The 25,254-nt window shown below is 34.3% G+C and overlaps 1 protein-coding gene across 1 annotated transcript in view; it reads left to right on the top strand.

The window, feature by feature from the left end:
• The first annotated feature begins 558 nt into the window (after positions 1-558).
• LOC106667703 overlaps positions 559-25,254 on the top strand; it is a 147,099-nt gene continuing 122,403 nt past the window's right edge. The window contains exon 1 of the mRNA XM_014395818.2: positions 559-1,058. Coding sequence (XP_014251304.1) covers positions 1,007-1,058 — 52 coding nt within the window. The 5' untranslated portion in view covers positions 559-1,006. The remainder of the gene's footprint in view (positions 1,059-25,254) is intronic.

Here is a 25,254-nt window from a genome sequence, read left to right on the forward strand (position 1 = left end):
ATTCTGTTTCCACTGATCACCCCTCGCTTTGAATAGCCAACTTATATAATAAATTGCATGTTGTAATTTATATTCACCACTCTGTTTGTGTATTTTTTAAATCTTAATTTAGGTACAATAATTTTTCTACATTGTTTTAATGGTTTGTTATCATTTATTGACTCTCCTACTGAATAGTACATTACTGATTTTATGTTTGAAGTTATGTCTGCACATTTATATTATATAAATAAAAAGTTTTATGTAAATTTATCATTCACGAATACGCATACATAAAAGGAAACACAACATTCTCTCTCTCTCCCTCGCTCTCTCTCTCTCGCTCTCTCTCTCCCTCGCTCTCTCTCTCTCTCTCCCTCGCTCTCTCTCTCTCTCCCTCGCTCTCTCTCTCTCTCTCTCGCTCTCTCTCTCTCTCTCCCTCTCCCTCGCTCTCTCTCTCTCTCTCTCTCACACACACACACACACACACACACTGATCTTCCTCCGTTACATACTTTATCATTGTTGACATGTGAATCGTTCGAATACGTTTAATTATTACATATGGTCAACATCAGATTGTAAAAAATACGTTGTTCTTTGACATTGTCTTTTACATTCATTTCCGATTAATATATTAGATTGTTTTCGAATTAAATCGGCCGTCGGGCATTATTGGCCGCTGCGGCGGACAACTTGGCGTTGCTACATCCCGAGAATGGATCGACATGTGGAATTCGGACGTTATTAAGAGCGAAGCCGGCCGGACAAGAATGCAAGTAATTAAAGCCGTGGGGGTGGCCCGGAGGATGCGCTGTGGATCTCTGGCCAAATCCACCCCCGGCCCTCAGTCGCCCTCGTGGAACCGCTCGGATCGGGGCAAAACCTCTCGAGGAAAATTTGAGACTGGTTTACGTACAAAATGTTCGTCGACATACGTCATTTTACCAGTTTTCTCCATTCATTTTAGTTACGTTTGGTGATTCTATTTTAAAAACATATTTTGTGAAAAAAAAATCTGTGCGGCATGCATTTTTTTAACTTCGCATTGCACCTTCTTCTGTTCACAATTTTCAAAGGTAAGTTGTTTTTAGTAAACAACCTCAATGTTTGCAAAAGTTCTGCAAACAAAAATTATCACAATACCAAGAAAAATTCATGTATTTATTTAAAATATTTTATAAAAGAATTGGCACAGGCCAAAAATTATAAAGGACAAGAAAGAAAAAAAATTATAAATGTACAAGAAATATCAACCTGTAAAATTTAAAAACTATAAATTGCTAAAAATTATTAATGGCTGTATGAAAAGTTGAACTTAAATTTTCAACAACACGTCAGTTTTTACTGTCATACTTACAAATTCTCGCTGAAATGAAAAATATTTTAGGATCTATTTACTTTATATACATAAATGTCACGTTGATGGATAATAACAAAGCCGCCGAGAACTTGAAAAAACTAAGCAACGTTTTAAATATGAGCAATTGTGGAAACAAATTCCAGCAAATTGCAAACTTTTTAGGTCATATATTAACTTCCTGCTTTTTTAAACAAGTGCATGAGAGTGCGTTATTTTTCACACATACTTGTAAATTTTATAAATGTGCTCTATTCTTTTTACTACATGCTATTTTTATAATGAATTGTGCATATATTTCTTCTATTTTTATTTAAAAAAGAAAATAATTTGAATAAAAGGAATTTCTGGCCGATCGACGAGGGTCAATATAGGCACTGAGGGTATGTTTTTGATGTATTTTGCTGTCCAAAACAGCATACCCGCTGTTTATTTTCCAGGAAAACATCGCTGGAACGTAGCAGACATTTTTTAAACGCTTTCAAAACGAGGAAAAGCGAGAAAATGTATAACTTATTAACCAGCACCAAACTTCAAATCAAATGTATTGATCAAAGAAAATGGTCATGACCAGTGCTAGAAGTATTATTTTATTTTTGTAATAGAGTACGTATTAAGTAGTGGTAAAAAAACTGTTAACAATTCAACAGTTAAAGTGAAAATGCCCTGGAAACCTTTATGATTATAACATAAACAATTATGAAAAGAAATAAAGTCAACAAAATCATAAAGCTTAAGAAGATTAATCGTTACGAAGATGCTGAGAAATGCTGTACAAACCAATTGAAGTTAACAGTTTTCAAGGTTTTTTTTTTTTTTAATTTTCTATAATCATTTAAATAAAAAACCTATCTACGGGTTGTTAACACAACTACCTACTACATATTGTATAATTACTACAACAAAAAATGGATGTATGAAGGCAACTTTAAGCGAAGTACGTGTGGGTTTGGATAATACAACAAAATACAACAAATAGTACATACTTTACCGCGCCATACATTTCCAGATGGTATAATTTACAATAAATTTTGGTTGTCACATAAAAATTTAAATTTCTTCTGTAGACTTTCGAACATTTCATATTAACAAATCAAATATTCATCCAGTGTACAAATATTTTATTTTTTTATTATTTCCTTTTTTTACCCCAACTTATGAACCAGTATGAATTAAATTCATTGGTCGCGAGTAAATAACAAAAAACAATTCATCAATTATAAATTTTGATCAATAAATATATCACTGCCAATAACCCACCATAATATTGATTTTACGGAGTACTAAATTCTATGAACAGATTGAATTACACTTACTGCTAACTGTCTACTTTTTATGTTTTTATGTCACAAAAACGCTTATTACGAAAAACATTCTTTTCTTTCCCAGACTCGTAAAGTCAGTGCATGCTATAAAATTTTATTAGAACCATTATATTAATAGTATTTGCTTAATGTTATTCCATTAACTAATTACGTAATGTAGATAATTTATTGTATATTTCTGATAGTCATGCTGAAATTGTTTTACACAATCGAATAGAACTTTTTGGTTTAAATTTTACCATTAAACTATAGGCGTCATGTAAACGACAGTCAATGAAAATAATAAACATTCCTCCGCAGATGTTCAGTGTAATGTTATCGTTGATGTCTGCTAGTTCAAGCGTATTTGGTGTTTTTCCCACGTGTGCTCAATAGATTTAAAATAGAATTCAAGTCAAAAGTTTTACTGTTATGATCAGAGAAATTACAAACCTCAACGTCAATATTAGACAAATCGTTAAATAAATTGGAAAATAGTAAAATTTCTTCCATCCTGGTGTCTGGTGACATGTATCACTATTTGCCGGTATTGACGTCCTTTTTGCCAAGTTGCACTCAGATGTCTGTCACGCTAGCTTTCCGCAAAAGAAGTATGAAGGGACTTAAACCTCCGATAAACTTTCCGGGCGTTTTCAAGTATGTTTTTACCCAACGAACGCTTAGAAATAAGACCGTTGGCGTTATCGCTCTTGATTGAGTGACCAGCTACCCTACTTGACACATTGAAGACTCAAATATAATTACTCCCTGGTGACCCGGTCATTGATTGGCACTTTAAAATCACCCAAATATGGTTTTTCCAAGACTTAATAATTAATTAAATGATTGCACAATATTATTCCGTTTCAAATAAAGTATAAACAAAAGATTTCTTCTACGAATTATTTCCGCATGAAGCTGATTGTTTCTAACTAACAAAATAATTAACAAAGTATAACAAAAAATATAAGTAAGAGGATTTGCTGATGTATAGACGTACAGAGCACTTATTTTTAATACAGATCGTATTTTTATTGGTCTGTCTTGATATATAGTAGTTTATATAGTAAGCAATGATATACAGTATGTAATACCTGCAATTCATATGCATAAAAACAGAAAAAGAGGCAGAGAGAGGAGAAAGAAAATATGAGTTTTAAATTAGACATTTTAAAATTAAACATGAAACTTAACTAATAATGTCGCTACTCATAATTTACAGTAATTACCTAATATGTGTATTTTGTACTTTATTTATTCCCGTGGTGGACAGACAACTAATTTATTTGGGGGGGGGGGGTCGAGCAATTCTCGGATTCTTTTTCTAATCTTTCCATTCTAACCTCACATCTCGTGAAATAATAGCCCGATAACAACGTGGTTGGTCACTGTATCAACTGTAAAAAGCCCGGGTTCGAATAAAGCGGCCCTGCATTTGAACCCAACATACTTACATATGGGCTTTTTGTTTTTCAAAAACATCGACATCCGAGGGTTGATAAGATATCTGCTGTTGCTAAGCCTCGTAAAAGAAATACATGACGTTGAACATTTGGTACAAATTTGCCCCTAATTATCGTCAATCAAATTTTTGGTCACACTGGGCCTGAATTTATTTTAGATCTAAAAAAAAGCGCTCTTCTAACCATTATTTTGTTCTTGTTTACTTAAAAAATAAGCAATTCAAACAAATATTGACCATAAAAATAAAAAACGTGAATTTTCACTAGTTTTTTTTTTAGTTTACGTTCGATTTTCAACTTTTTGAGAGCGTTTTTCTGAAGTATCGTTTTGATGAAGCCACCCAGTACTGTCGGCTTTAAGACACGACCGCCGGATAGCAGAGTTCCAGTTTTATTGGAATTTATCCATTTCTAGACTTTTAATTTTAAATCGAGCTTTTCTCGCTCAAAATTAAAAATTCTTTAGACCAATCGACACACACAAAAATCTAGTTCAACAAAAAACTTTAAAAAACTTAAAAACTTTTCAAAAATTATTTTGGAGCACTTCCAATGCTTTCGACGGATATGCTCAAAATTGCAAATCTTTTACGCCAAACGATGCTGGAAAATTCTACTTTAATATATTATATTTTATTTTTGGTGACCAATAACCAGAATTGGTCGTCCCCCCATTAATAACAATCGACTTATCCATCTTTTATGAGTAAAATTTCTTATTTATTTTTTTTATTAAAAATTTTTATTCAATGTGTGGTTGAGATGAGAAATTAGCCTCACGATAGGGACTCGAACCCTCGCTCTAAGCTGCGGTTTGAGCACCGGGGTGCGGTCGGGGCCGAGTCCTGCTCGTCACGCTAATTTTTCATCTCAACCACGTTTTACACAAAAATCATAAATTAATTTGAATCATTACTTTGGTTTACTAGGACCAACTGAAAAACGTGTATTTATGAACTTTTTTGCTCAGACTCACAACATTAACATAAATCAGCAACCCAAAACAAACTGTTTTAATTTACTTTTAATTAAAGATGTGCATATAATATACATTATATGTAATATAAATATTTATTCTTATTTTTCATGACAACATCCAATCATCAAAGTTGCCACAAGTCTGAGCTATGAGCAATCTACTTTCAAATTTTTTTTTTGTTAAGTGTTAACACGAAGAAAATTTTTCCATTTGGGAGTGAAGTGCTTTTAATCTCGGAAAATGCCATCCCCATAATAAAATGTGTATACAATAATAATTCTTTCAACATTTTATTCAACGAGAAAATACACCAACCGCCCCTATGAGCGGATTGGCTCAGTAAAAATACGTGAAGCGTAAAACAGAAAAGTGGAGGATAGTTGAATCCAAATGGGTTGATTTTAGGCAGTCTTGGAGAAAATCCAATATCCGAGATGAGATTTCTTATGCTTCTTTTCTAAGAAACGCATCGCATCGATTCTGCATTCATTTTTTTACTTTATTTTAAAAATAAATTATGAAAAAAGCTTTAACTTCTTTAATATTTAACATGTGTTGTGAAATGAAAGTTGTGTTCAATGTTTACCTTTTTAAAATTGAAATACTGCGTGCATGCATTTTATTTTTATTTATTTTCTTACATCGTAAAATGAAGGAAAGCCCAGGATTTTTTTACGCAAAAGATTTATTTATTTTATATTTAAAATTTTTCAACATAAATTTCAACACAAAAAACACCCAAGAAATTAACATTCTCAAACATCTAAACTGGATTGAAATTTAACAAGCAAAACTAGCAATGCTAAAATTTAAAAAAAGTTTAAAATTCAAACTTATTACCCTTCAAGCTATCAGGATTACTATTATGTTAATCAAAAATAATCTCAACGCAATGACATTCACAATGATTAATGGTCAATCAATTTTAATATTCCATAAAATTATTTATAATCAAGTACCAGTGAAGAAAAGGACTTTTTGTAAATATTATTGTTGTAAATTTCAATGAAGATTTTTAATCTTATAGGCAACAAATCATAATCGATTAACAATGATTTAAACTGTTTAATGTTCTTTTCGGCCAATTTCATAGGTTTTCGTGTTTTTTTAATAAAATAATTTATATCCTTTCGTAGCTTTTTTAATTAACATATTATTTATTTAAATATAAATAATACAACTTAAACTACTGTTCTTCAACGCTCAGTATATCTGTCTCCTTCTTTTGATGTTATATTATATTGCACCTTAATCACTTATAACACACACTATTATTTTCTAATGCTGTAGCATAAACTATGACCTTCAAATCTCAATCAATCAAATCCAAGGAACTAAATACCAGCAGCTTCTGAGCTGTGGACCCTACCTCAATAACAACAAGTCCAGGCCGTAGTGTTTGGATCCCATCTCCTTCTCCAGTCCTTACCACCTATCTTCCACCTCCACTGTGTATTAACAACCAACTGATCTCATTTTATAAATCTTTCAAAACTTAGGGGTCACCCTTGATCAAACCCTAACCTGGAAACCCCCACATTTCCCAAATATCCCGTCACTGCTTCTGTATCCTCCGCCAGTTCCGTCATGCAACTCTTCCCAATCGTTTATGGCTGTTTGGCCTAAGTAGGCTCACTAGCGAGCTTGTTAACAGACTCAAGAGAATCATGAATTACTTTATACTTTATATATTCACTCTGACACGAATTGTGCCAAATTTTGTACATTTTGTTGTTCAAGGTGGCCCAAAGCTTCAGAATAAAATTGATTTTCTTCCTTTTGTAAACCAGGAAAAACTAAAATGAAGTTTTTTTAAAATGTTGATCTTTTTTTCTTTAATCATTCATTAGTGAATTGCTCACATTCGGCTAATTTTTTTTAAAGTTGAAAAGCATAGCAAAACGATCTTCAATTAAGTTGTAAATGGACCGAAATTACTTCATTTGCAGAAAAGTATATACAAGCAATTAGGATCAAAAAAATATATCCGTGATTTGGCCTTAATAACTGCCTTGAAAGTACTTTCTAGTGTCCGGTAAAAAATATGAATTCCATGTTTTATGTATTTTTTAATAGATTTAGACTGTCATGATATATTGCGTTTTTGCATATACTTCAACGCAAACATTAACACCAAATGGGAAAATAATGTATCCAAAAGGAATTTTACAGCCCTTATACAAAAACACTGTTCTAAATATTACTACAAGTACTGTTTTTTAGGTTCGATGCACATTGTTGGTGATTGTAAATTAAACGGGGGAGAGATCGGTTGTAAAACCGATAAGATCAAATGCCGATTCGACGAATCGCTCTTGAAAGAGGATCGCATTTTTCACCATTTCTTTTTTTTTTACTGCCGCGGATGTAATTTGAGCTTGGATACTTGTTGTTTCTCGATTCAACAGGGAGGCGAACGGTGCCAAAAAGCAACAGTTTGTCATAGAATCCTTTCATCGCGTTCTCCATTGTGCGATTTGATAAAGTGGGAATTCAGTATTTCCCTCTTGCTCAAATCTGGCCTTTTTGTGCTAGCCAAGATTCCTCGCTTTTCGTCGAAATTCGAATAATGTTTTATGCTTTAACACAACTGCTGGAATAAAGGATTGGGAATTTCACAAATTACTTACTCATAACTGTTATAAACTTAATTTCAATTATTTTCAACCTTATAAAATAAGTGACCTTATTAAATGAATGAGCTTTATATTATTGGATATTGTTTAACTAAGACCATCACAATATTGTAATGACCATAATGACAGTAGTGTCAAATTTGAACAAAAACTTTTAATTACTACCTTCATTTTTTTGTAGTTTTATTGTCTCCAATCTGCTGGTTTTCTCTGTCGAAACTGCATTTTACTTCAGATCTTCAGAGCAGGGAACGTTACAGAAATTTTACTAATATCGCATAATTATTTTTTTCCACCGGTCAGAATGGTCATTACCTGCAAACCCTTTATAATTATTGTTACACTTTACATTAAAAATGTCAAAGATGCAGTGGTACCACAAGGAAGTATTTTAGGACTTATCGTCTACACAGTATACACTGCTGATTTTCCTACCCTTCCTGAAACGACGCGTACCACCTTTGCGGATGATACCGCCATCCTTTGCGCTCATAAAGAAACCTGCAAACCCACATCACTTCCCTTGAGGAGTGGTTCAAGCGGCGGAAGATGATAATAAATATACAGAGATTCACCCTTCTTTAAATTAATTTAAAACGATGTAAGAATCACTGTTTCAATACAGTTACGCAAATACAGTGATTGTCCGGAAAAAATACGTTGAGCGAACCCTATCTCTAGTTTTTACAATTATTGCTATTATTACTGATTACAAAATACGTTCTAATTTAGTACCAATGCATAATTACAGTTTATTGACGGCTACTTAATTAATGCAACTGAATTCTGTTTGAAAAATTAATTCTGTAAATTATTGACATCCTCTAATTCGTATTTTTCCAAATTGTAATGGCATTGGGAAATGGCCTCAGCCCGGAGGGAAATAAGTTAAACAGAATACCAAACTGTCGAAAATCCCGTGGAAGCTTTTTGACGCATTTACAATGCGAGGTTGAGAAAGCTCCGGCTCGTTAAATCAATTTACAGCCCTGAGTATGAACGAGTGACATGCCATTTTCCACTTTTGGCACATTCACATCCCTCATTAAATCCAAATGGATCAAATGCCGGACTGTTAAGAATTCTGATTTATCTTCCTTATTAATGAACTATGGACATATGTCTTAACAATAATTCGTTCATAAAAAGTTATTGTTTTAAACTAAAATAGTCTTGTAAAAATGTAATGATATATGTTTACAGTTCAGGTCGAAAGCAGTGTATAAAAACATTAGTTTTCCTATACAATTCAAGCAAAACGCGTTTTACAGTACATCTTACAACACCACGTTAAAAGATTTTAAAATTTAGAAAAACGTTTAAAATAATGCTGGAAGACAAAAGCTGTCTTTTAATAAAATAAACATCGGTTTGTATAGAGCATATTGTTTAATGATTAGACTTTGGAATCGACCCGTTAACCGGCAAGCGTCACAGTTTCTGCAAAATTTAGAAGCGACTGTTCGCAAACACGACAAAACACTTATCACATTTATGTGAATGGTTAACAATATAGTGCTCATCCGATGACAACCGCGCTACTTGTACATTTATTATTAGTGAAGTAATTAAATTATATTTTTGATGTAAGGTCTTCGTTAAGAGGAAAACTTTAGTGACACGAGCAGAATTTGAATCCCCCACTAGACACATTCACTAGTTTTCGTGGTCCGCTTGACCAACTAATATCTTTCAAGTAACTAAAGTTTTTAGTTGAGATAAAAAAGTCAGTGTCGCGAGCGGGATTCGAACCCACGACCTTCGGTTAGATACGCCGCTACTCTACCACCTGAGCTGTCGTGCACTAACTTCCCATCTCAGCCCCACCTTTTGAATTTTCCCTCCTTTTTGCCATTTTTCAAATGTCATGTAATTTATTTGATTCTCGGCGACAAATGAAATAGCCACGGAGAGCTTTAGTGAAGATATACTTCATTTTAACTTTTTTTTTAAATTCACTAGTGTTCGTGGTCCGCTTGACCAATTAATATCTTTTAATTAATTAAGTTTTTAGTTGAGGCGTATTTAGCCGAAGATCGTGGGTTCGAATCCCGCTCGTGACACTGACTTTTTTATCTCAACTAAAAACCTGAATTAATTGAAAGACACTACATAAAGTTTATAATAAATTTAAATAATACGGTCAATTATGACTACTAAATACATGCATGGATTAGTTTTATTTGTAAATAAAACCGACAAATCTATTGTACACTATAGAACACCGTGTAGAAACTGATTCTTGATGTAACACAGCTAAAACATAACAGTGATACTCACTTTTCTAAACGTAGGTGCATAAGATATAGTTAATAAGTATCGAGAAAAATAGCCAATTAAACTTAACAAAGAAATAAATAAACTACTAATCGAGTCATTCGGGGATTTAGGATAGTAGATCTCGCGGTCGCGGGTTCGATTACCAGCTTCGCCTCTGGGCTTTATTCGGACGCATGATGAAAGCGATGACCGAAATGAAAGTTGACACGGCTCTTGTCAATGGAAGGCTCTTGGCGGGAACGAATCTCAGTGACTCTTAAAAAATTCGGTGGAAGAACACACTGGGGGCTCAATTTGTTTTGTTGCGAGCTCCGAAAAACGGAAGAAATAGTCCAATAAGCGGCTAATCATTCTGGACCCCTTAGACTCGCTAGTTTGGCCCTTTATACTTGTTTTGGTATCTCGTAATCTTCTACTGATCACGTTTTATCTGTTAAGTTTTAAGATTTGTTGCTAATTGTAAGACCTTTGCTGTGTTGTATCTGTAGTTTCTTCGTTTGCTGTAATATTCAGTAGTACCGTTGCTTTTTTTCTGGCAGAAGGTTTTCCTCACTCAGCCTTATAAGAACTACAAAAAAATCTATTAAGCGTAAAATGAAAAATGCGTTAAGTTTAGTTAATTAAGTTTTGAAACGTTTAATTTCGACAATAAAAAAACCACACATTGAAAAATATTGGCGTAACGTCTAATGATACCAAATCAACGTAAACATCAGCATTTTTCGATTCAATACTTTTAAATAATTAATTAAAACACTTTATCATTAAAATAATATTTAAAAAATCTATTATGACATTTTAAATACACAGTGTGGGCTAAAAGGTCCAGGAGCAAGGTAATTTATAAACTTATTTAAATCGAATATAAGGAAGTGCTTATTTTTTAATCCGATGGTGAATGGATATGTAATAAAATTATTCATGTTGGCCAACTAAATATTCAACAAATTGGAAGAAAAAACATTTAACTCTTTTCACCATCCTCTGAAAATAATTTCACGGAAAATTAACTTTTCATTGTGTTTTATAAATAAATATAAAGAAAATGACATTATTTATGGAATGATTTTGTGTCTAAAACAGCAGACATTAGCTATGAAAGGGTAAAAATTGGTAGACTTTTTGGGAGAGACCAATTAGACCATTTATTTAGCTTTATATCAGTGGATGAATAATTATGTATTTAATTCAATACGATACTGCTGTTTTGGATTGTTAAAACGCGAAGAAACATTTTGCACGGCCTTATCTTAAAATATTCCGTAAATGCTAACAAATGTTTACTAATCGCCACTTGCAAATGTAGTTCTGTGTGTTCACGGGCTTGTTTGTCCGTAGAGACGACTAAGTGTACGTGGGGGGGGCTTAATTGTGAAATATCGCCGCGGACAATTAATTCTGTTAACTTAGTGTGTCCGGTCGGATTAAGCCTCAACGCGGGCCGGCACGAACCCACTGCACGCACCCCTTATCGACGGTGGGAAAGAGAAAAAAAATAAAAACCTACCCACGCGCTGTTCAACTCGTTTTCTTTAGCGCCTATTTCACTATCTCAACAATTGCCCTTCTTAGTATTCGGCTGCGAATTTGCCGGTCGGACCTTCTCTCATCGTATAAACTGCGGAGTTGGTTTGCAAACGATAAAAGAAAACGAAACAAAGCTCGTTCCAAAGGGGAAACAATGAAAAAGATCTGATTAAGAAAAGGTTGTTGTACAGCCAATACAGAGACGTTAACTGAAAAGGCTGATCGAACCGAAGGTCAACGGGTTTACAGGGAATCTCATCAAAGGCCGAAATATCCTCTGTAAACCTAATTAAATACTATCAATGTTTACCTCAAACACATATTATATATTTATATATANTGTCAGTATGACCTTTTCCCTTTTTGACCCATTTTCCGTGAACCAGGGACCGACGTCTTTCTTAACCTGCCACAGTTTGGCAGGGTTATCAAACATATTATCAAACACAAGTTACCATTCAATTTACCGAAATTTGTTTTTGCGCTTACCACAATATTCTATTCATATTTACTATTGTTTTATTAGATTTTTACATTGTAAAAATTAGCTATCACTCACTGGTACAATATCCAACAGAACCATAAATTAAGAACGTCATGTAGAGAAATGTTGCAGTATGTGCCCCACTTTGACCCAAGACGTTAGATTAAAAATAAGGTTAATTAAAATAATTAATAGATCAATTGTGAGTGCTAAATCCACATATGGGTTAATGTGTGGTGATTAGTGACCGTTAATCGATTCAGAAATCGTGAGATGCGGTCTGGTGTGATCTAGGTTTCAGAAAAACATTTTGTTTATCGTGCCAACGTTTCGATTTTTATTGAGATCATCTTCAGGGCTCAAAGTGTTTGTCTTCTGTGTAATTGTACCATTCTTGCGTGTCGTGTTGAGAGTGCCACTTTGAGCCCTGAAGATGATCTCAATAAAGATCGAAACGTTGTCACGTTAAAGAAAATTTTTTTCTGAAACCTACATCACACCAGTCTCACGATTTCTGAATAAATATGGATTAATATAGTAATAACAGAAGTACTTACTTCGCTAAAAGCTCCCCGTGGCCGCATCATAAGCCGCCGAGAATCGAATTCTGATTACATGGTATTTCAAAATATGGCAAAAAGAGGGAAAATGCGAAAGATTGTAAGTTGAGATGAAGATTTAATAGTTTAATTTTATTATTTAATTGTTCTATACGAGTAACGTCATCAGAAAATGTATATAAAGAATTCCACTTAAAATTTCTTAAGCGACTAGAGAACGGTAACACCCTGTATATTTCGTTCCTACTATAACACTTTATAACCAAAAGTCCTATAAAAATCTCGTCTTTATAAAATGCTATCATATTACACCATATTATTTGGAATAAAATATTTATTACTATCTGTATAAAGTAATATATTTTGTAATTTTATGGAATTCATATATATTTAAATACTATGTCAGAGGGGAGTTAGCAACCATTGTTGGTCTCCCAACTTTACACAAGTGCTAATGCTTGGCGAGGAGGTCCTGGGGCCATTTCTGCATTAGTCGTCTGATAATGATGGATTATGTTGGACATGGGCGTGGGTTGGGGTGAGTGGAGAGTTCATCGTGGAACTTAGAAAATATTGTGGTTTTTTTTAATTTTGAATCGTTGAGACGGGTGGATATTGGAGACATCGTAGAGAGTGTTCTTCAAGAGGATTCTGATGAGCTTGGATTGGAAGGAATAATTTCGTTACATATTGGAAATGTAGTGGAGCTACATAGTCTTCTCTATATGTTCAAATCGGTTTCAGTAGTGTTTTGTAGAATGTAAGTTTATTTGTTGACTTGTTAAATTTCCGTCCAAATACTTTATAGAGAAGTCCGAAGTTCCTGTATTTTTATAGATAATGTGTCTTTTGCAGTCGGTTTCAGGGATAGAAATATTATGTGAGGGGTTTTGCTGCGGAGGGTAAATGTAACATGGGTGCATTTGTTTCCGTTACTTTTTATGAGTGATGTGCCTGGAGCTCCTCCGAGGTAATTCCAGGGGCGGGAACAGAGGAAAACACGGCAAGGGTAGAGAGTGCAAATGATGCAAGGAGGGTAGAGGTTGTAGCTGGGATGTCTGAGGAGGTACAGAAGTGGTCTGGCACATTATCCTGGGGGACTCCTGTTCCCACAGGATAGTAGTCTCAGTATCCGTTAGCTAACTCGGATGAATCGTGTTTCTTAATTACTTATTACGAGTAGCGTCATCGGGAAGTACATAGAAATATTCCCACTTAAAATATCTTAAGTGACTAGAAAACCGTAACAACTTGTGTATTTCATTTTTATAAACAAAGGTACTATAAAAAAATCTCTTCTTTATAAATTAATATGAAATTAAACCATCTAAATAATATTAATTCCATAAACCTTAAATGCCACATATTTTTAAGCATACTATAAAAATTAGTATGAATGAGTGAGTTATATGAAAAATGTAGTTAGGCTTGTAAATTATTTTTTCGTCCTAAAGATCTCGGTCATTATAAGGCGTATTATGGCTAAATATGGATAAAGCCTATTAAAGTTGCCCTCGATGGGACGTCTTTAAACTGCGTGGCAGACTTGACCAGACTTCTTTTCTGGAGAGGGGAAGGTCTGTAACGGCTTGAAATTCAAGCATAAGAGGTTTTTTCGTTTTGTTTTCTTTTACTTGAAAATTTTAGCCCATCATCATGAGTTGTACACGATAATTACAAAGTAGCATTTGATTAATCAGTATCATTGCCGAAAGGAACTGCCCTAGAGACAGATAAATAGTAATAAATTTTTCCGTTTGCTATATTGTACCGACGATGTAATCAATATCGCAACAAAAATCTAACCGTCAAAAAAGGCCATGTTCCAGACCCTCCTCCAAAACAATTAACCTTAACAGTGCAATGATATCTACACTGTGGGAAAGTCCGTTTGTTAGCCTAAAACCCGAGAGAACTCAAAAGAAAAGGAAAAACTGCCAGACTCCTTTGCAAAAAGTCAGCTTATTGATAGTGTATCTACATTATAGCCAATTCACTACTTTCATGGTCCGCTTGACCAATTGTAGCCAATCTCACTTCATGCCTATTTTTATGAGCAACACTGTACTTTTATTTTTATTGCTTAACACTTGACCAGTTCCTGAATAAGGATGTGTGCTCACAGAGGACAGGTGGGTGAAGGGAAGGTAGAGCCCAGAAGAAAAGGGGCTCATTGCTCATTCAGACACTGGCTAAGTGGACTAAAAACTAAGATATCATTTCATTCATAGTCGATTTTTTTGGAGAGGTCTGGAACTTGGTCCTTTTTAGACTGTTAGGTTTTTGTTGGGATATCATATTTTTTGCTCACCCTTAAAGCTGCATTAATTTTGGGAAAATGGCAATTTTCAGCCTTACCTTTTTTTACAATAGAGTACCAAATTTCACGTTCATACCTGTTGTATTCTACCTATAGGGGAAGTGCCTTACAATTTGGATGATGAGATTACCACCTTCACTTTCTAAAGTGGCACTAATTTTGAGAAAATTGCAATTTTCAAATTTTTTCCTTTACTTGATATAGAAATCCTATCTTTTTAACGAATTTCATGTTTCTAGTTATTCGGGAAGTACCTTATAAATTTGAAGATCAGTAACAAAAATGCAATTTTTTGAAATTCTCCCCTTTCGAACAGGCTCCATATTGAGTGCTCAAATTTGTACGATCACCTAGCCGACCTCAGCTTAATTTATATTTCAAATTTCAGAAGCCCATCCAAAAAGGAAGCCGAAGGGTGAGAAAAACCAGGAGAATGGGTTCGAATAAAGATACAGCTGGTAGCATGCTGGAGTTTGGACAGCGTACGCTCAGATTTATTCAGTTGTTTTTTAAATCTACCATATGTATCAGAAAATGTAAACTTTTTCCATTTTTTTGTCAAACATTTATAAAGAATTTGGTACTTGAACAATGAAGATGTACAGTAAAATATTTTTTTAAAATTTATTTGGAAGGTCTTTCTTTCTTCGAACAGACTTGCAGAGTTTTAAATCCTCTCGCCCTCCGCAGGGGATTGATGCAAACAAGGATAGTACTTGTTTGGCCTCCCGTGTTATGTGTAATTACTAAACTTGGTTATATACACACACGCGGATTATGGTTTCCTTCTTTTCTGCATGTAGTGTGGGATCGTTTTCATCCTTTTCCATGGTTCCATGGCCTCCGTTGTGGGATTAAAGCCGTTTGTTTCGTTTTTCATTTCACTTGTAAGGGAAGTAAATGAGAATATCACATCTTTATTATATCAAAGCCTTAATAAGTAAACGAAAAGAGTGTAACTCACTGGGGTAACATGTGGTGAAATTATTCTTTTTAATTGGAATTCGTATTAATATGATTTTACTTTTTCCTACCGCGAGGAAATAACTATCTCATGAAAATACAGCAGGGCATTTTTTAAATTTAATTCAGCCTCAAACTATACCATAATTTCCTTCCTAAACTTCACAAATAACTATTTGTGATGATTTTATTCTTTGTAAAGAGTTTAATAAGTTGTCTGATGTGATTGATACCATGCCTATGGCAGGAATCTTACCGATTTATGTATGCATTTGATTATTCAAATTATTTCTCTTTAAGATTATTTGCAATCAAAACACTGTTTCCTTTCTATTAAAAACATGTTACACAAAAGAAAACTAGACCCTCGTGAGGTAAGAACCCGTTTTTCAACTTGCCCCGACTTTTCTGAAACATATTTGCATGCTAACAAAATGGTCTCCTTGGATACTCAGCGCCCTGTCATCAACTTTGCGCAGAACGATTCAGAAGTTAGCATGCTCTTTTTACCCGCTCGACCGTGTGAGCGTTTCCTTTTTGCATAAGTTTCAATTATCCCTCTTTCTGCGCTAATGCTTCTTCAGTGTTTAATTTTAGAATATACACGTTTTAAACTTTCCAACCTTCCAATAACAAACAAAACATGCGATATAAAATGCGTAATGAAATTATTTGGTTACGGATCCGTTGATCAGAATAAGCAATTTAATGAAAATCAAAAATGATATGTGACATTTTTCAAAATCGGAACGGGATTAGGATGTGCAAAATTAGTAGAAATGCCTGTTTGCCGATGTTGACGTCGTGATAGTGCTATTACGGATTTCAACATGACATGCAGACTAGGTTCAGTATAGTGTTGACGAAATGAGACGTAATATTGTGACAAGAGTTGTAATATTCATTGAAAATCCACCTGGAAACGATGACCCGGAAGAAAAGGGGTTGACGACGTCGCCGGCGCGTCTTTGCCGGAGCCGTAATTCTCTTGGAGAGGAAGACACTAAAAAATGGCAGAATCGAGAAGTCTGAAGTAAGGGGTAGAACCTAAAAGCTGTGATACTTTTGGTAATAAAAGACTAAAAAAGTTTCTCTTCTACTCTGTGCACCACCCTCTACTTACTCGAAGATCCTCCTCACGTAATGCTGTAGGCGATTGCTAGAAGAGTGCTTTGTTGAAGTTAACAACGTCGACGTAGCAACGGGTTTCAGCATAGCCGTTCTGTCCCATTATCTACATTGTTAACTTAAAACAACATTAGATCTTAACCACTTAAGCTATGATGTTCAACTAGCCAAATTCACCCAATGAACAAACTTGTCTCCATTAACTTTTGATTTTTTCCTTCATCGTTCAATGAAATAATACGTTAATATAACAAGAAGAACCAAAAATAATTATAAAAAATAAACTATAAAAAAGATAAAGCGCAAAAATTGACGTTTGTATTAAGGTTCATAAATGGAACAGGGGTGGTTTGGCTTTGCGGCTCGTGATTTGGTATCAATCAATTTTTCTTATGTGTAAGGGCAGGCTAATGAACCTCCATTAACTATTTGTAAAATCGGTTTTCACCCAATGGCCCCTTTGATGAGATTAAAAAACTACAATTATTGAGCAGCGTATTAAGACGAAGGTCGTGGGTTCGAATCCCGCTCGTGATACAAATTTTTCATCTCAACCAAAAAGCTTCGATAAATTGAATAATTAATTGGATCCATTAACATGGTAAATTATGACCACTAAGCAAGTATGGATTATTATTTTCATTCGCTTCATGATAAAAAAAACAGTCATTCAAATATTAATATCAGCTCGACCTATTAGGTGCAGTTTAAATTGAAAGCAGTTTGTTTTATTCATTTGGGTTATTTTTCCCAGAGGTTTATATTTTATTTGTGGTGTGGAAAACATGGTTGAATTTGTGTTGAACTGTTCATGTAATAATAGATGTTCAATCCGAAATTATATATGTGTGCGTATGAGAATTCAAAAGGTTTACCAACAATCTCTGTTTGTAAAATAAACAAAATACGAATGTTTGTTTCGTCTGTACGTTTCGAATTTGGAGAAATTAATTACAGTTCGTTCAGTAATAAAAAAATATACAATTCTCTCTCTGTAGCTAACTTTTAATAACTTTTAATAGTTTTAAATATGAATTCACTATGCTGGGTGAAAAGGTACGTATTAAGCACAAGCTCCAAGGCAGAAAAGTTACGACTTTTCCCTCTTCTAAACCAAACTTTGCCTAACTTTAAATCATAAACCTGAAAAAGCATTTTACTCAGAAAAGGCCCATTTGGCCAAAACCTTTTAAATAAATTTGTACGGTTTTAACTTGTGCATCCAATTAAAATAGAGTCAGAAAACTCACCAGATATTTTGAGCTTTATATAAGAACTTGTCAGATGTGCATACATTTTCCGAAAATACATTTGTTAGGTCGAAATTATATAAATCAAACTACTGCGAAATCGGGTTTTAGCAAATACGATTTTTTTAATATCTTGATCTTGGTATTCGTTGCATGAGTGGGGAGTAGTGCGTGTCTATATGTGTCTTTATGAATTTATTTAACAGAGTTTTGACAAGGTGTCTAACACTACAATGAAAATACAATAAATGAAAAGAGGATAAGTTCCAGAATCAGCGGAATAATATATTGAGCAAACTAGAATAGGCACATTTGATGAAACAAAAATAGTGTACTACTTTAATTAAAAAAACATTTGCCCCATGTAATAATATACTGATTAACACAAACATATTTCTTTTACTTTTTATTAGGTTCTACATATTTTTTAATGAAGTTCTGTCACCATTAGTAAGGTTAATTTCCTTTGGAAAGAAGGACATTATCGGCAAGAGTTCTAAGTGCTCACTGAGAAATAACCGAAGATACGTTGGCTCGTTTATTTTCTAAACAACAGCTTAATCCTTGAACAGTTAGCCTGAAACAACAGAGACTAAATTTTGTTGCATTTTTGTTGATTGTTCTCAAAACGAGTTTTATTGATACATAACAAAAAACATTGCTTATAATCTATAACGATTTATATTCTATATAAATTACAAATTATTAAATTATTAAATTACTATTTGCAGAATGTAGGAAAAGTTAATTATTCGAATTTAAAATGTAATAGTCAAATTTTCTATTTGGAACGTGGCTTATTCACCACATTTCAATAAATTAACATAAACATATCACCAGGTCTGGTGACATTTATTACCCCAGAGTTCCCCGTGGCAAGGTCAAACCCACTCCAATCCCCCTAATAATTACTTTCACTTTCCAGACGGCACTCACTCGCCCCAGAGTACTCTATATTCATCTGGAAGGGGGTAAGCAACTCCTTTTTGTCAAGTTGCCATATTACATTCATTCCAATAAATTAACATAAACATAACACCCGTTACAGACATAGGTATCTGGTCAAATTTTCACTCCCAGAGTACTCGATATTCCTCGGACCCGGGTCAAAACCTCCATTCTCGTTAGTAACTTACTTTTAGTATCATAGCTAATATAAATGGTTAATAATTAATGTAATTAAGTTTTTGAAATTCTAATAACGTTGTTTAAGATAATAGTTATTTTAAATATTCTGTTGGCTCTTGCACAGTTGTTAAGAAGAATAAATAAAACAATATTCTTACTGTTCATGAAATTATATACTTACTTCAATACTTCAATTCAATACTTACAACGATAACGTGATTGTTAATAATTAGCGTAAATTCGAATTTCCAGGCAGAGTATTGGAATTCCGTATGGTTATCGTGATGTTGCAATTCTAAGTCTAAAAATTATTAACTTGAGGAACATAATTACTATCAACTTCATTGTTTTCGAACTTGCTCCTCAAAAGCATAGAGGATTCTAGGCTTGATTAAATCAGGAATGCGTATAGCCTAAGTACACATGTTTCTGTTCATTAAAATCAAAATTTCTTGCAAATTTCACGTTAAACTACTAGTACTACAAATTGGACGATGTATTTATTAGAATCATATATGACGATGGAGTTAGAACTATGGAGAAAATAAGAATAAGTTTATATTGAAACAAATAGAGAAAATGAAAAAAAGAAATAAATATGAAAAGGAATAGATTTAGAGAAATAAAGAGTGATAAAATATATAATGAACTAAATGCAAAGAAAATAAAGAAATAGTAAAACGTTTATGCTGATTCAACTTAAAGCAAAACATATTGTATGGTAACATAATAGAAAAAATATTATACAGCAATATGCCTTACAAAAATATTATATATCCATCATCAAAGGCAGGTCATGCATCAGTTCTGGACTTTGTGTAAAAAAATACTTATATATATAATATAATCTGTTTATATATCATAAATAGTTATAAAATTTATCACTACTGCCGACAATTACAATTATAATTCTAATTAATGAGGATAACGATTTTTTTTGTTATGCTTAAGTTATTTCTTACACTGACCGTAAAAGTTGACCATAAAAGTTATGGTAAAGTGAATGATCATACTTAATTAAAAATTAAAATGGTTATTACAATTTATTCTATCTAACATGTTTGTCGTACAAAAAAAGTTATATATTATTAAAAAAGATAAAATTTTAAATTGTATAAAAGCAACCTTAACCTACGTGTAAACCATTTCTTTCACCTTACGCCCGGGAGGCACTTCTTTATAATTCTCCTATTTAATTGAGTTTATTTTATTTAAATAATTGTCCTAGTATTTTGAAAAAAAGATAATACGATTCTTTTGTGATTTCAGCCACTTACAGTGGAACAGAGAATTTCTGGGTTTCTCTTGTGCGCTATATTTTAAAACAATGTTTTTTCAAAATTATTATTAATATCTTTCAATTAATTAAGGTTTTTAGTTGAGATAAAACAAGTCAGTGTCAGGAGCGGGATTCGAACCCACGATCTTCGGCTAGATTCGCCGCTCCTCTACCATAGTACCAATTGAGCTATCGTGACTTCGATCCACTCGGCCACTAACTTCCCATCTCAAACCCACCTTTTGAATTTTCCCTCCTTTTTGCCATTTTTCAAATTTTGTGTATCTATTTGATTCTCGGCGACAAATGAAATGAACAGAGAGCTTTAGTGAAGATGTACTTCATTTAACTTATTAAATTCACTAGTTTTCGTGGTCCGCTTGACCAATTAATATCTTTCAATTAATTAAGGTTTTTAGTTGAGATAAAAAAGTCAATATTATAATTTAATTATTAAATATTTTTTACGAGTTGATTCTAATTAGGAGGTCATATGAACTCTGGGGGTGCCGGTGTTTTTGAAGAAAGCCCATTTGTAAGTATGACCTTTACTTTACAGTTATGAGCGCCGTATCAACGCCTTAACCGTTGCTGTCACTGACGCCCTAAAAGCTATGTATTTTGAAGTGCACTTTTGTCTTTCATAAAACCTTGAATTTATTTAACGTAACTGATTAATATTTTACTTTACGTGGTGAAAAGATGAAGAATCATGAGTGTTGCTCAATGTAATGTAACCTTTTTTTAAAATTTCCCATATTGTCTTGTCACTAACGAATGTTTTTGTAAAAGTTTCGCTGGATTTTGTTGGCACCGATCTTATTTTCTGCAGCAGCCCCCTCAGTGGATTGAAGGGGGATCGGTCCCTATTTGAGTTGGCGGCCTAATGGCGCATCGGACGGGGGGAGGACCACTTGGAAATAGCCAGAAAATAGAAGGCGTTTTATTGAATGAGGAAGTTTTGTTTCCCCAATACTGAGATCGTCTCTAAGCGCTCGCACTAATCTACGACATGGGAACCGTTTTCCAGCGGCGATTTCTCACCTTAGAAAGCTCATGAAAGCCTATTGCCAAGGGCCAATGATTATTCAATTGACACAAACATCATATTGGATAACATCTCGAAGTGAGACGTTGCTAGAAGCAGAGAAAATCAACCCCTTCCTAACGTTAATAAATTATATTTATTCCAATAAATTAACATAAGCACAACACAAACACACATAAAACAACAAAAACTCTATACACATTTAAAAATCCCTACAGCTCAAAGCGCATCTGCACCCACTGCTGTGCCCAATGACCGATGATATATAGAAATATTGCCTAGAAACGTTATGCCTTCTTTAATGAAAATGTGCTGGTCCGCTATTTTATTCTTGCATAATGGGCACGAACGCAGTCGCTTTTCAGGCAGGAGGTGCCCGTGAGTCATTTTTGAATGACCTATGCGCAGTCTGGTCAGTATGGCCTTTTCCCTTGTCGACCGTTCTCCGTGGCCTACGGACCGACCTCTTTCTTAACCGCCACAGTTTGGCCGAGTTATTTCTATTTTTACGAGCCCAGCGGTTTTCTCATTCCCCTTATTTTAAATTAATAGTTTTAAATCGGCTAGGCGTACAGGTTAGGAAGCGTCGTCGTGTGGTCTTCCGGCGGCTTCTTTTGCTTCCCTGTCTGCTCCTACTTTTTTCAGGATGGCTTGGTAGTCAATTTATTTCCTTCTTTATTTGACAGCTGTAATATATTTCATTCGTATTCGTAAACAGTTTCCTTAATTTTTTTCAATTACATTTATTTGATATTTACAACTACAATTTATGTATTAAGTAAATATGTTCGTATATGTCGAATTATCATTTGAGGCTCTTGCAGGAGAAGTTTCCCAGTGGTAACACTCCTTCTCCCTGATATCTTGTTCAGTATTCACTCAATTAGAAGGTCTCGGGGCCACTTTCGCTTTAATCGTCTTGGAGGATTTTTAGGTAGGGTTGGAAGTGATAAATGTCGTACGAATAAATTACTGTGAGTGATTGATAAAATTTTTTGTAACTGGTTTTAATGAGTTCATGTACAAACAGGAAGTGTATATCGTTTTGAATAGTGTAATTTGAAACGTAAAAAGGAGCACTTGACGGAGAATTTTAGATTGGATTGATTGGAGACGCTGGGAATTGGAATCTTTGGTTGAGCCCCACATCTCACAACCGTACGCCCAGAGAGGTGTAATCATTGTTTTATAAATTAAAAGTTTATTTTCAATGTCTAATTTTGATCGTGAGTCAAATAGTCTTTTTAACAATTTATAACGTCGGTTTGTTTGCTGTCTTTTCAGTCTTGTGTGGGGATTCCAAGTCAGTCGTTTGTCCATGAAAAGTCCAAGATAACGCACAAGGTCCGTGGTAGGCTATGGAATTCCATTTATACTCACCGCATGACAGTCACTTTTTACGTAAGGTAAAATTTATCTGTGCGCTTTTCGTTAGATTTATCTTTATTCTCCACTTTGTGAACCATACTGTTAATTAATTCAGGTGTTGTTGTAAGTGTTGAGTGTTAATTGATAGGTCCGAATTACGTGTAAGAATCGCTGTATCATCTGCGAATGTGTGTGTCGAAATGTTAACATATGTAGGAATATCTGCAGTGTATATGGACAATAGAAAAGGGCCAAGTATGCTTCCCTGAGGAACACCCCTCTAAAGCGTATATAAGGTGAGAATTCAGTTCCCTGACGGATTGTTTTGTCGAGACAAGATCTCAGTATAAGATAGTACGTATGAGGGAGAATGTTCTTCAGTTTTCAAAGCAAGCCCGAGTGCCAGATTGTTCTAAATCAAGAAAGACACCAAAGTAATGCTGTTTTTGTTCGAGGGAAAAGGCTATATTGTCAGCAACACGATGTGATTGTTGAGTTGTCGAGTGAAATGTGCGGAACCCAAAGTTAAGTATTTTTTCTAGTATATTGGCAAGGATAGAAAGGAGACTAATGGGTCGATAAGTATTTGGAAGATCAGAAGGTTTATTTGGCTTATGAATCATTTTAATTATAGAGAACTTCCATTGCAATGGAAAATATCTGGTCCTGAGTACAGCGTTGTATAGGTATGTTAAGCATAGTAAGCCTCTGTGGGGCAAATTTTGTAATTTGTTTTGTAATTAGTTCATAACCTGGTGCTTTTCGTGAAGGTAGTTGTTTAATAGTGTGTCGTATATCTGATGAAGTAAATGCTTTAGGAGGATGAGAGAGTTCCAAGGGGACATTCAAGTCGTGTTCAATGTTATGCTGATGGTCATGATCAAGTAAGTTATGGTGTGCAGTGAAAAGTGTGGAAAGATGCTGTGAAAACAATTTAGCTATGTCGGAATTGGATTTTGCCCAAGCGTTGTTACTTGATAGGAGGCGTGTGGTCCTTATATCGCTGGATCTGACGGATGCAGTACCAAAAAGACTGTTTTGGAAAGCGAACTTGTTTGTAAATTTCAGCCCTAAGTTTGGCCAGTTCTTGTTTCAGCTTTCTCGCGAGTTGGTTCATCCGTCGGTGATTACTCGGATAACTGTTACGCTGCCAGATTGCTTTTTTCCCCACTTTTTCCAACAACTTGATTATGTCCCTTTTTGTACATGAACTACTGATCCCTTTCACTTGATTTTAAAAATACACATAACCATTTTTTTACTCAATTATGGTACTGTTGGTATTTGTAAAACTTGCCGAAACGGTGCAGATCACTTGAAAATTACATTGAATAAGTAAAATTAAAACACGAATTGTTACGAACGCCTTGTTTTAGAAAACTGTATAGGATATGTGAAACTTTGTACTTTTCCTACGAAATTTCATAGGGATTTCCCTAAGCCTCAGTGTATATTCTCTGAACATTCAAGTTTAATTGGATTTCCCTAGATTCATCTCTATATTCCATTATGAGATTCCCTCTGTTTCCATACACAACACGCTTTCAGCACACGTGCTCTAAACAGTGAAATAATAGAATATTAGTGAACCCAGGCAACTAATTGCTATTTGGAACGCGTGGTGTTCTTGTACCGAGGTGTGGCCTTCCAAGGGATTTGGTTTCTTGCATCCGTCAGATTAACTCGTGTGGGAAGAATTAAACTACAAAAACGAAAATTAGAATGGTCAATTTACCTGCTTATGTTAATTTAAGGCTGAGATTAAAAACAAACCGCCATCTCGAGATTGAATTAGAAAAGCACACGCGAACACCTGCCGAACATGGCAGATGTATCCTGTTTCTACCCGATTAAATCACACACCCCGAATTTTTCAGTGTGCGTTTGTTTGTATGTTTGACAGAGTTTTATAATTAAACTCACCCTAATTTGTTGGAGTGCACCGTTACGTATTTTTATAGAAAAGCGGGCATTGTCTCCCGTCCCACGTTTGAAGTGCCAACCGGTTCATTTGCTTGAATGGGCAAACAAATCCCATTGAGTACACGTTGTCGCTCTCATTAGCAGTCCTACGATTTACTAATCGCCTCCTAATTCATACTCGCAAATAAATTCAAACATATTTGCAGAGAAATGGCGAGGTGTTGGGTAAATATTCAACCTAGAAAAACATACCGTTAAATCAAACTGCTATTAAT

Source organism: Cimex lectularius, unplaced genomic scaffold (assembly GCF_000648675.2).
Source record: "Cimex lectularius strain Harlan isolate CLEC.00 unplaced genomic scaffold, Clec_2.1 scaffold70, whole genome shotgun sequence".
Classification (NCBI taxonomy): Eukaryota; Metazoa; Arthropoda; class Insecta; order Hemiptera; family Cimicidae; genus Cimex; species Cimex lectularius.